Below are 12,167 nucleotides of genomic sequence, written 5' to 3'. Positions count from 1 at the left end.
GGATTCTGGAGAACTTGTATTTGGATTTCAGTTATATGTTATCTACAAACAGAAACCCCAGGAGAATTCCACAAGAGCATTTCTATCCCAGCTGGGTCACCGGGTGAGATCTAGGGAGTCGGTCTTGTCACGGGAGTTCACGAGCACTTTCAGAAAAGCAAACTGGGTGTGTGTTTGCGATCCCATCAGCTAGCGTGAGAGTTGCGAAGAACTCACATAACCAGCTGGGCCCTCCTGTGCCCTGTAGCTCCCAGCTGGCACTAAGGGACGGGGCAGCGACCTCATGGGAAGCACACCCTCCCCTTTAAAGGCTGCGCTCTGAGAACCTGTTCGCAGCTCTCCAGCTCTGCTTTTACCCTCAGCAAGTGGCGTCGGCCCCTTCTTTTAACCCAGAAGTCGCAGCCTGGAGTTCCCTTGTCTTCCTCCCTCCAGGCTGCAAAGCTTCCCTCATCTGTGCTTAGCATGCCCCCTGTGGCGCCTGCTTTGGAGGCAGGACTCTCCCTCCCTCGTCGGACAGCAGAGCAGGGGAGGCCTCAGGCTCTGGAGCCAGTGCCTCAGATGGGAGCCCTAGGGACCACTTGCAATAGCATGGCGGTGGTCAGCGGGACCCGACCTCAAGTCTCTGGCTCCTCGTCTCAGATCAGTACCTCCCTCCCTGAGGGTGGCCGTTGAAAGAGGGAGGGGCTGTCTTTCAGGGACTCTCCCGCCATCTGGTCCCCCTTCTTCATGGGATCCCCACAGGTGCAGCAGGTGCACCTCGGTATCCCCAAACATCACCGCTCCTCCAGCTCCTGCCTCCTCGTGTCCCTTGGTCCTCCTCACACCACACCTTTCTGTATTTTTCCTGTGTTGCTGCTTCTGCTCAGTTCCCCTCCTGTGCCTGTTTCTGCCCTGGAGCCGCTCCTCACCTAACCCCCTTCCTCACCCCCGTGGCCTGCGTGTGTGCCGATCCCAGGGTAGACGTGTAGCCTGGCTTCCTTGAGGTGCCCGTATTCCTCCTGCCTACTGGGCACCTCAAGCCACCCAGGCCAGTTTGCCCCTGCCCCTCATCCCTCACACCCCCATCCTGGTAAATAGCGCCACTCGCCACCCCCGCCAGCACCCTGGCACCCAAGCCAGAAGGACTGGGCCCTGCAGCCTTCTGCCTGAACAGTGCCTCTAGGGAGCTCCCAGCTGTGGGCCTGCCCTGTGCCCCACTCGCCACGCCGCCTGATCCAGGCTTTGCCTGGTTTCTGCTGTTGCCCTGGATTCCCATCAGGCCATTCTTCAGACTCTCACCCAGGCTGTTCTTTGAAAATGTAAATATAATCCAATCACACCCCACCTGACATCTCCCATCACCCCTCTGTCCTGCAGGGTGAGTCCTGCCTTGGTTCACCAGGCCTCCCGGCACCAGCCCTTCCACCCAGCCTGATTCTGTTTCACTGTCCCTGTCCTGGCTCCAGCAGTACCACACTTTCAGATCCTCGGAAGAGCTGATCTCTTTTACCCACCAGGGTCTTGCGTGGGCTGGCGGATCTGGTGGCCTGGCCGGGTGCTGTAACGCTGGGAGTCCAAGTCAGGTGTCACTCTCAAGGAGGCCTTTTTTTGATCCTTGGGTTAAATCCCTTTCTCCAAGATTTCTAGTGCCTTCCACGTGTATTTTTCTCACATTTCTTTGCCTGTAGCAAATGGAATATTTGGGTGACCACCCAAGGGGTTCACCTCGCCCGCTGCCTAGACAGAGCCGATTCATTAAGACGGGAATTGCAGTAGAGAAAGTAATTCATGCAGAGCCGGCTGTGCAGGAGGCTGGAGTTTTATTACTACTCAAATCAGTCTCTCTGAGCATTCGGGGAGCAAAGGTTTTAAGGATAACTTGGGTGGGGAGAAGCCAGTGGGCCAGGAGGGCTGATCATCAGAGATGAAATCTTAGGGAGTCGGAGCTGTCTTCTTGCACTCGGCAGTTGCCGGGTGGGGGCCACAAGATCAGATGAGCCAGTTGATTGATCTGTGTGGGGCCAGCGGATCCATCAGGTGCAGGGTCTGCAAAGTATCGTAAGCAAAGTTCCTCCCAAAGTTAAAACAGCCTATGCCCAGAAATGAACAAGGATAGCTTGGAGATTAGAAGCAAGATGGAGTCAGTGAACAGATCTCTTACCCCGTTTCAGGCATCATTTTTCAAAGGAGGTTTCATTCGCACCTGCCTGACCCCACTCCCATCGTTGGATGCTGCATTAAGGCGGGAACCATTCCTAATTCATACCCATACCTAATTAATACACATGGTCAACACTGACGCCAGGAAAACCCCTTGCTATTAGGGACAGGGCTGAAAGTATCTTGTATTTCTAGTGTTATGAAGAAATTCACATGAATTTAGTGGCTTTGGAATGCCAGTTAATTTTTAAGATACACTTGAACCACTTTGCCTGTTGAAAGTTTTGCTCTGTTCTTTTTTTTTTTTTTTTTTTTTTTTTTTGAGACGGAGTCTTGCTCTGTCGCCCAGGCTGGAGTGCAGTGGCATGGTCTCGGCTCACTGCAACTCCGCCTCCCAGGTTCATGCCATTCTCCTGCCTCAGCCTCCAGAGTAGCTGGGGCTATAGGTGCCCGCCACCACGCCCGGCTAATTTTTTTGTATTTTTAGTAGAGACAGGGTTTCACCGTGTTAGCCAGGATGGTCTCGATCTCCTGACCTTGTGATCCACCCGCCTCAGCCTCCCAAAGTGCTGGGATTACAGGCGTGAGCCACCGCACCCGGCCCTTTTTTTTTTCTTTTTAATTGAGACAGTCTCATTCTGTCGCCCAGGCTGGAGTGCAGTGGTGCGATCTCAGCTCACTGCAACCTCTGCCTCCAAGGTTCAAGCGATTCTTCTGCCTCAGCCTCCTGAGTAGCTGGGACTACAGGCACCCACCACCACAGCCAGCTAATTTTTGTAATTTCAGTAGAGACGGGGTTTCACTGTGTTGGCCAGGATGGTCTCGATATCTTGACCTCGTGATCCTTCCACCTCAGCCTCCCAAAGTGCTGGGATTATAGGTGTAAGCCACCGTGCCCAGCCCTTTGCTCTGTTTTTTTTTTTTTTTTTGAGACAGAGTCTTGCTCTGTCGCCCAGGCTGGAGCGCAGTGGCCAGATCTCAGCTCACTGCAAGCTCCGCCTCCTGGGTTTACGCCATTCTCCTGCCTCAGCCTCCCGAGTAGCTGGGACTATAGGCACCCGCCACCTCGCCCGGCTAGTTTTTTGTATTTTTTAGTAGAGACAGCGTTTCACTGTGTTAGCCAGGATGGTCTCAATCTTCTGACCTCGTGATCCGCCCGTCTTGGCCTCCCAAAGTGCTGGGATTATAGGCTTTAGCCACCGCGCCCGGCCTGCTCTGTTCTTAAACTTCACCGAGGTTGCCTATTTACCCTCTGGTGTGGAAAGAATGGCTATAACTTAAATTACTGAGTTTTCTTTTAGTCACCTTAGGACTATAAATCCATCCTAATTCAGCTAAAAGTGGTTTAGTGAATTCCTATTTCTTTTGTCATCTGGAAGGTTGCAGCTCTGTTAACGAATTGTTCTTAGTATTTCCTTTCGAACATTTTCCTCTGTCAAGGAAAATGTTTGAGAAGGTGGTTGGAGGGGAATAAAATGTTTGAGAAGGTGGTTGGAGGGCCCAAGTGTGCCCGTGACAGGAACTCTTCTCCTCCACTTGAGTTGAACCCCTGGGGCAGCTGCTGGCTCCGGTGGCCCGCCCCGACCTGCGCATCTCCCCAGGTGTGTGAGCATCTGCTCCCTGGCCTTCAGCATGGACGGCATGTTCCTCTCCGCCTCCAGCAACACGGAGACCGTGCACATCTTCAAACTCGAGACTGTGAAAGAAAAGTGAGTTGCAAATATACGTTCCTTTAAAAATGACGCAAAACCCTTTGTCCCCTCTTGCTGCCGGGATGGGAAGTAAGCACGGGTCCGCTCACCCTCTGACATCGTTAACCAATGAAGACCTTGAAGCTGGCCATGGAACGAGCACCTCCGCATCCAGGCTTGGCAGTGAGGAGGACGGGCCCCAGCAGATGAGCTTCTCCCGCGGGCAGCATGCAGAATAGACAGAGGCCTTGCGTAGGGCATGGAGGGCCCAGGTGGACATCCTCTAGTCAGTGCGGATGGCCCCTCCTCAGGTTCCCCTCACTACGAAAGCGTTCGTGATCAGACAGCCCATGAATGGCTTGTCTCTTACCTGCCCACGGGTAAGCAGAGAGAGACATGGATGGCTTCCACAGTATTTATTATTGCCATGAATATGTAGCGTGACGGGGGTCTTATCTTTTAAGAGGGTCTTACTCTGTTGTCCAGGCTGCAGTGCAGTGGTACAGTCATTACTCATTGTAGCCTCCAGCTGCTGGGCTCAAGCCATCCTCCTGCCTCAGCCTCCTGAGTACCTGGGACTAAGGCATGCACCATGCCTGGCTAATTTTTAAATTTTTTGTAGACACAGAATTTCGCTATGTTGCCCAGGCTGGTCTGGAACTCCTGTGCTCAAGTGATCTGCTTGTGAGCCACCGTGCCCAGCCTCTCTTTAAAAAATTTAAAAAGAACATCCCACTCAGATCAGTATTACAATAACATACTTTAGATGGTCAGAATAAATTTTGTTATGTATATTTCATCACAATTTTTAAAAAGACAAATGGAACATGCCCCGCCCTCCCCCCAAAAAAAGATGAATAACAACACAAATAGGCTACGGGAAAATAACGTTTTGGGGTCTATACTCAAGGTTTTTGGAGACTTCTGTTACAGAGACCTAGCAGGGGTCATCAGTTAGGCCCTAGACGTCCTCACACCCTTGTAAAGGGGATGTGTGATCACTTGCCACGTCTTGGCTGTGGCCACTCAAAGGCTGCGGCTGCTTCTCCCTGAAGCTGAGTGCCCCTCCTCTGACACCTCCCAGAGGAAGCCCCATGACGCCCCCGGGGCCCTGAGTGTCTGCTTATAACCAACCCTTCTTAAGTTTCCTGTGAAGAATGGAGACTTTTGCTGTTGGCTCCAGAACTGTGCGTCTGTGTGAGTAGGGGGTGGCCATCCCCCCAGGGAGGGTACAGCTTCATGTGTCTAGTGGCCTTTCCTTCCAGACCCCCAGAGGAGCCCACCACCTGGACCGGGTACTTCGGGAAGGTGCTCATGGCCTCCACCAGCTACCTGCCTTCCCAAGTGACAGAAATGTTCAACCAGGGCAGAGCCTTCGCCACGGTCCGCCTGCCATTCTGCGGCCACAAAAACATCTGCTCGCTAGCCACGTGAGTAGAGCCGGCGCCTGCATACCCCACCCCGTGTGCCTCAGGCCGAGGTGCCCAGTCCTGGTAGCTTGTGACCCCTTCCGTGTTTCTCCTGAACAGGAGCAGCTCCTTAGAGCCGACACTCCATCGAGAGTTGTCAGGGATGGGAGGCGCCCTGGCAGGCACTAGGCTTGCCGCTCTGTGTGGGGTCCATTTCCACACGGTCTCCCGTTCTGTTTTGTGGACAGTCTGCGGTTTTAATGAAAGACGTTAAGTCAAACCTTGTGAGTGTGCCATAGTTAACCCTTTGGGGCCACAGAAACCACACTTGCTGAGTCTCAGGCATCTGGCCGGCCCCAGGGTCCAGCTTCAGAACACACATGGGGCCTGTGAACGTTCTGGGATCGTCTAAGGTTCTGTGCTGAGTGCAGGAAAGATTGTCATTACATCCAGTGACAGCAGGGCTTTGGGCTTCCATGCGTCTTTAAACATCGTTTTCCAGTTTTGTTATCTGACTAGCGTCCTGGAAAACTTCTCTGACAACGACTACCCATAATAATCCCAGAAGCCACGAAACCAGCTTCGTCCCACTCTCATCTCCTGTGGGCTTCAGGGCCACATAATAAATCCCAGAAGCCACGAAACTGGTTTTGTCCCGCTTTCTTCTCCTGTGGGCTTCAGGGCCCCATAATGATCCCAGAAGCCACGAAACCAGTTTTGTCCCTCCCGCTCTCGTCTCCCATGGGCGTCAGGGCTCGGCCACGAGTGCAGCCTTGGCCCTGTGAGCTGAGGTCAGTGGGCACCAGGCGCCTGCAGCTGCTCTTGTGCTCATTCTGCTGGGGTCTCCTCCCTGGCCTGCCAAAAGTGAGGCTGCCGTGTAATGAGACCGTTTTGTGACAGTTGGCTAGAATGTGGCTGCTCTTTGTTCTCCCTAGAATTCAGAAGATCCCACGGTTGTTGGTGGGTGCCTCCGATGGGTACCTGTACATGTACAACCTGGACCCCCAGGAGGGCGGCGAGTGCGCCCTGATGAAGCAGCACCGGTGAGTCTGCTCCGGCCGCTTCACGGAGCTGCTCCGCGCTTTTGGGGCACCTGGCGTATGTTTGTTTATTTCCTTGCAAACCAGTGACATAAAGGGGCAGATGCCAGCATGGTGGCCCATGCCACGCAGGTCGGGAGCTTTGCTTTCCCAGGTGAAATCGATGCCACTGCAGGACAGGGAGCCCCGAGCCCCGGGCTGTGGCTGGCGGCGTCAGGACTCCCTCAGGGACTGGGCACAGAGACAACGCAGGGGTGGCGGGGGAGCCGCATTTGTTCTTAGCTGGGTGAGAGGCGCGGGGAGGCCAGGCCCTCGTCCGCAGGGTGGAGTTTCGCATTCGGAAAGGGAGGGTGCAGGGTGGTGGCCGCCACAAGTCAGTGCGCGTGGTTGAGAGCCTCTTGTCTCACTGTGAGGTACAGGTTTGTCCTTGGAAAACAGGGAGTTAACAGTTGTTCATCGAGAAGTAATGCATTTTCATTCTGTCTCACACATTTTTTTATGATCAAAAAGTTCCAGCAACAATATAATTATTTATTTTAGAGACAGGGTGTCACCCTCGCCAGGCTGGAGTGCAGTGGTGCATTCACAGCTCACTGCAGCCTTAAGCTCCCGGGTTCAAGGGATTCTTCCACCTCAGCCTCCCTAGTAGGTGGGACTGCAGGCACGCAGCACATCCAGCTAATTATTTTTTTGTGCAGGGTCTTGCTAGGTTGTCCAGGCTGGTCTGGAACTCCTAGGCTCAAGTGAGCCTCCTGCCTTGGCCTCCCCAAGTGTTGGGGTAACAGGAGTGAGCCGCTGCACCTAGCCTTTTATTTTTTTTTGTGAAACGGAGTCTCCCCCTGTCACCCAGGCTGGAGTACAGTGGCGCAATCTCGGCTCACTGCAAGCTCCACCCTCCCGGGTTCAAGCGATTGTCCTGCCTCAGCCTCCCGAGTAGCTGGGACCACAGGCTCCTGCCACCGCGCCCAGCTAATTTTTTGTGTTTTTAGTAGAGACGGGGTTTCACTGTGTTAGCCAGGTCTCGATCTCCTGAACTCGTGATCCGCCCGCCTTGGCCTCCCAAAGTGCTGGGATTACAGGTGTGAGCCATTGCGCCTGGCCTAGCCTGACTTTTTCTTAAAATAATGAATCCTAGTTATTAGTTATGTTCTTCCATCGTAAAAGTGAAACACTGCCTTGTTAAGTATAACTCCCTCTTTAGACTTTCCATGTAAAACTCTTCATGTAAAAATGTGTACAGATACACAAGGAGATGAAAGTTGCGTGATGAATGCCTGGCATCCTGTTGGTGAGTAGCACGTCGGCTCTGTTGCGGCAAGGCAGCCAGTGTGTGCTGCCCGCGAGGCCGCCCTGTGTGGAGACACTGAGCTGTGTCACTTTCTCCCCTCCAGGCTGGATGGCAGCCTGGAGACGGCCAATGAGATCTTGGACTCTGCCTCTCACGACTGCCCCTTAGTCACTCAGACATACGGCGCAGCTGCAGCAAAAGGTACTTACGTGCCTTCATCCCCAACGAGACTTGGTAAGGGGCATGACGCAAACGTGGAAGGTAATTAGCCCCACCCACTGCCCCGGAGTGCTCCTGCCTCCTGCTGGCTCCGGAGCTACCCTACCGGCTCCTCATTGGGAAAGTGGGGGACTGGTTCTGAGGACATAGGCGAGGTTGGTAAATGGGTCTGCCAAGGCCTCTCAAGGCTGAATTCAGTTTCCTTTCCTTTTTTTTTTTTTTTTTTTTTTTTTTTTTTTTTTTTTTAAGTAGAGATGGGGTGTCCCTATGTTGCTCAGGGTGGTTTCAAACTCCTCCTGGGCTCAAGTGATTCTCCCACCTCGGCCTCCCAAAGTGCTGGGATTATAGGCCTGAGCCATCGTACCAGGCCCATCTTCTCCGTTTTTGAAGAAAATGTGGTCATCCTAGCTCAGGTGACTCTGGGGGCATGTGACTTGCACCCAGACTGGCCACCTCTCAGCTAAGATACCACCCTGAAAAGTACTGCCAAGGGTTTGGCCTCGGTCTTTCCCTCCCACCTCTTTTTCGTCCTTCAGCAAATCTGCATGAAGTACCACCTTCGTGCTGGGCCTGTGAAGTGCAGAAGCCGTAGGGGAACGAGGCCAACGGGCTCCCCTCCGGCAGCAGCACTAAGACCCATGCGCGAGATCCTCCAGCCACAGCCTTGGCTGTGTGAGGCACCTTCTTAAAAAAACCAACTTGCACTCCAGCGGGAGAGCCTGTGGTTTTGCACCCACGCGGGGCTGTCCCACTGCTCTCCGCCACTCCCATCCGTGAACCGGCGCTTCCGGTTTGTGAAGCCCGCCCTGAAAGTCTCTTAGTATCGTTATTTTTTCCTGGTGTTATTTTTGAGCTCTGTGTAACCAGCTTGAGGGAGTTTGTGGCCTGTCCATTAGGGAGCCCCTGTTTACTGGGCAGGTGTCATTTTGACATTTATGAATGTCAGAGAACAAATGACTTCATCTCAAGCTGCCAAAGGCCGCAAAGATTTCATTAGAAAGCAATCAGAATTCAGAACATCTTAATACAGGCTGCAGTTTATAAACATACACCAGTGTTTCCAAAACACAGTCCTCAGTTTGTGTCATGGGGTCTGTGGTGTGTCCCCAGCCTTTGAAGGGTGACTTCATCGTCTCTTTGCAGCCTACACAGACGACCTGGGTGCTGTGGGTGGCGCCTGCCTGGAGGACGAGGCCAGTGCCCTGCGCCTGGATGAGGACAGCGAGCACCCGCCCATGATTCTTCGGACTGACTGAACTTGACCTGTGACCTCTGACCCGGGGAGCAGAGAACACTGGCTTCACAGAGGACTTTGTGCATTGCTGCTATGAACTTTGACCTGAGTCGGGGGAGAGGATGGCAGAGACTTTATTAAAAAAAAAAAAAAAAAAAAAAAAAGATTGTAGTGGTAGTCTAAACTCCATAACGCTGAGGACATACATCGTTTTCACTTCAGTGGCTTTTAAATCCTGCTTATGAATTTTAGCTTTTTGTTTGTTTGTTTTCTCTTTTTGCCAAAATTAACTGTTTGGTGAAGCCCGCAAAACCTCCTCGCTTTGCATGCATGAACGTGCCAAGCCAGCATAGGGGAGCTAGAAGCCACTTTCCAGCCACCTGCCGTTGGGTTTTTTAATATCTGTACATAATGCTGAGTGCATAAGGAAGCCGTGGCGTTGTGCACAGTGGGTCTGGTTGTCAAGGCCAGTTCTGCAGTGACAGGCCCAGGGGCTGCCCACCAGGTGTGCTGGGCGGACTTCGGCTAGGGCAGGAGCGCTCTCTCCCTGGGGCCCCACCTGGACCATTTTCCCTCCGTTTTATTTTGTTAATTAAATTCTTTCCAAATTGGATCACTCTGGGATTTCTTCCATGGTGGACTTTTGTTTCTGCTCTTGTTTTCCATGTGAATATTGGAGGAGAGCGAGGTTCTTTCTGATACTAAAAACCTTTCTTTCAGGCAGCAAATGAACTTAAAAGGTTGCCTGGACTCCCTGGAGCAAAGGAAAGCGATTTTGTTTGTATAATTAAATGATCTGTTCTTCTACTTTACTCTTCCTGTTGAAAAACTGTGTGTTTTTTTTTTTTTTTTAAGGAAAGTTTGTAGCTACTCCTATGCCCAGGAAAGCACAGAATTCAAGTGTGGTGGCCATCCGAGCTGTCCTTTCTCTGGCCCTGCTATCTGCAGGGGCTTCCTACCTGTGTGAGAGGTCGTAGCGGGAGACAGCGACAGAGAGAAGGCGGCTGGGCCACGTCCTTCACAGGGCGACATGTGCCTTTCTATTTTCATCTTAGAAAATTTCCTCAGCTAACCGATGAGAGATTGTGGTTGCAAGCTTCAGTATTTGCCTCACTTCCCTTTTCCTATTTACGGAATTAAAACAACCTCAAGTACCTCAGACTCTGCATTCCAAACCAAGACACCTAGCAGCCAAAGTGTTGAGGGCATTTAAGTGGAGTTAATGGCAGGAGAGATGGTTTTAGAATCTTTGGAGTGGTGTAAGTTACGGATAGAAAGGAAAAGGCAAAAACTGTATTTACCCTGCCTTTGCAGGCTCGGGTTTTTGAACCGAGGAAGGCTGGGACGCCTGTTTCCAGATGGTTGTCATGGTCACACTGGGCAAGAGCTGGAGGGGAGTTGCCACCTCCGCTGAGCGGCTGCAGTGAAATGCCCCAGTGTTCCTGGGTTGGCTTTAAGGCAAACTCCTAAATGCAGGGGACGCTGGAGTCGGACTCAACTACACCGGCTTCCTCACAGCCGCTGGTGTGCGGCACACAGCACATCTGCATTAGGCAGAGGTGCAGGTGGGCTGATTGAACTTTTCCTTCAAACCCTGCGTGTCTGTCCTGGACCTTTGATGAAATGGGATCCCGGTCACGCAGGCTGAGGCGGTGGGGACCACTGAGGCCAGAGCGGGCTATGCTTGAGCAGGGATGAGAAGGGCCGCGGCAGCACGCAGCCTTGACCCATGCCCGCAGCTTGTGGTGCAAGGCCAGAGGGCTCTCTAGAACCTGAGCGTGCACTCCATCTCCTGGGAGGCACGTTTGGCTAGAGTGTGTTCGTGGGGGGAAAAAAGTGCACAAGAGATACGGAACCCTGAGCTAGGGTTCCCCATCACCAAAGAGAGCTGCATTTCCAGTTCTGTGTTAAAGTGCCGTTGGTTCTGGTGCCTGCCTGTCGTGAGGATTTGGAGACTCGAATCTCCTTTGCCAGGTCCCTTTTGTCTGTCTTTGGGATTGGTAGTACTAGAAGATGCGGGGAATTCTCTTCCTCGCGCAGCCTCGGCTTCCCACACTGTAAGATGAGGCAGTTGCAGAGGAGGCCTCGGATGTCCTGTGACCCTCGGCCCACACTCCCCCTCGGGTGGCCCAGGCAGGGCTGGCTGGGTGCTTTCCATGCAGACCACAGGAAGCCCTGTGCTTGCCTGGGTCAGAGCTAAGCCGTGCGCTCTAAAGAAGGGAGGAGGACTGCAGATTCTTGGTCGAGAAGAATGAAGAGGACGTCTGTGTTTGCTGAGCAGCCATTGTGGAGGGTTACCCGCCTCCACTTTGCTGTTGCCCGTTTCACTCCCACCAGCTCCTCTTCCTCTGCTGGAACCCATGAGTCCCAGCCTCACTGGCGGCCTCAGACGTGCTTGGGAGTGACGGGGACAGAGAGAGGCCGCTGAGATGCCCTTTAGAACTCACTGCTGAGCCAGAGACCCAGATGGAGAGGGACCCTGAACCAAACAGAACGTGTACTAATTTGCCGAACTCCAAACTGTACACTCATATTCATTTTTAAATTATATTTTTCCAGACTTCAAAAAGGACAATGAGGGTGGGGGATAGGAAACAAAACCTGTAAACGTTGTGAATGGGCTCAGTGGACTCTGGGACCAAACCTGTAATCTCCAAAACAATGGGACCAAGAGCTGCATAGAACCTGGAGTCAAAAAGAACTGCTTCAGTCCCCGCTGTACCGCCTGCCTAGCTGTGGGAGCGGGCAGGGTGCCTGGGAGCCCACATTTTCTGGACTGTTCGAGGGACTCATCCCTACCTCACAGGGCTGTTGTGAGGTGTTGTGTGACTGCGTGTCCTGCAAACGCCCAACTCAGTGCCCAGCCGGCGGTGGGCACCCAATAAACGCTACAACATAAATGTGTCTTCTGCAATTAAACACGATTTTTATTCGGTTCTGGTGTTTGAATAAAGAGCCAGGAGGGAGGGAGGTGACAATACGGGTAAGAAGTGTAATTCAGAGGCCGGGCATGGTGGCTCACACATCTAATCCCACTACTTTGGGAGGCCAAGGTGGGCGGATCACTTGAGGTCGGGAGTTCGAGACCAGCCTGGCCAACATGGTGAAACCCCGTTTCTACTAAAAATACAAAAATTAGCTGGGGGG

General features: G+C 52.8%; 1 protein-coding gene across 5 annotated transcripts in view; it reads left to right on the top strand.

The window, feature by feature from the left end:
• Window positions 1-11,924, top strand: part of WIPI2 (WD repeat domain, phosphoinositide interacting 2) — a 48,140-nt gene extending 36,216 nt beyond the window's left edge. For 3 of the 5 annotated variants that reach the window (XM_025401443.1, XM_025401441.1, XM_025401445.1), the window contains 5 exons: window positions 3,741-3,848; window positions 5,096-5,260; window positions 6,175-6,282; window positions 7,671-7,801; window positions 8,930-11,924. In XM_025401443.1, the coding sequence (XP_025257228.1) occupies window positions 3,741-3,848; window positions 5,096-5,260; window positions 6,175-6,282; window positions 7,671-7,801; window positions 8,930-9,042 (625 nt within the window). In that variant the 3' untranslated portion in view covers window positions 9,043-11,924. The remainder of the gene's footprint in view (window positions 1-3,740; window positions 3,849-5,095; window positions 5,261-6,174; window positions 6,283-7,670; window positions 7,802-8,929) is intronic. The other 2 variants (XM_025401444.1, XM_025401442.1) reach the window with 1 other exon arrangement.
• Window positions 11,925-12,167: the final 243 nt, after the last annotated feature.

This window comes from Theropithecus gelada, chromosome 11 (genome assembly GCF_003255815.1).
Source record: "Theropithecus gelada isolate Dixy chromosome 11, Tgel_1.0, whole genome shotgun sequence".
Classification (NCBI taxonomy): Eukaryota; Metazoa; Chordata; class Mammalia; order Primates; family Cercopithecidae; genus Theropithecus; species Theropithecus gelada.
This window is presented reverse-complemented; position numbering and strand designations above follow the sequence as displayed.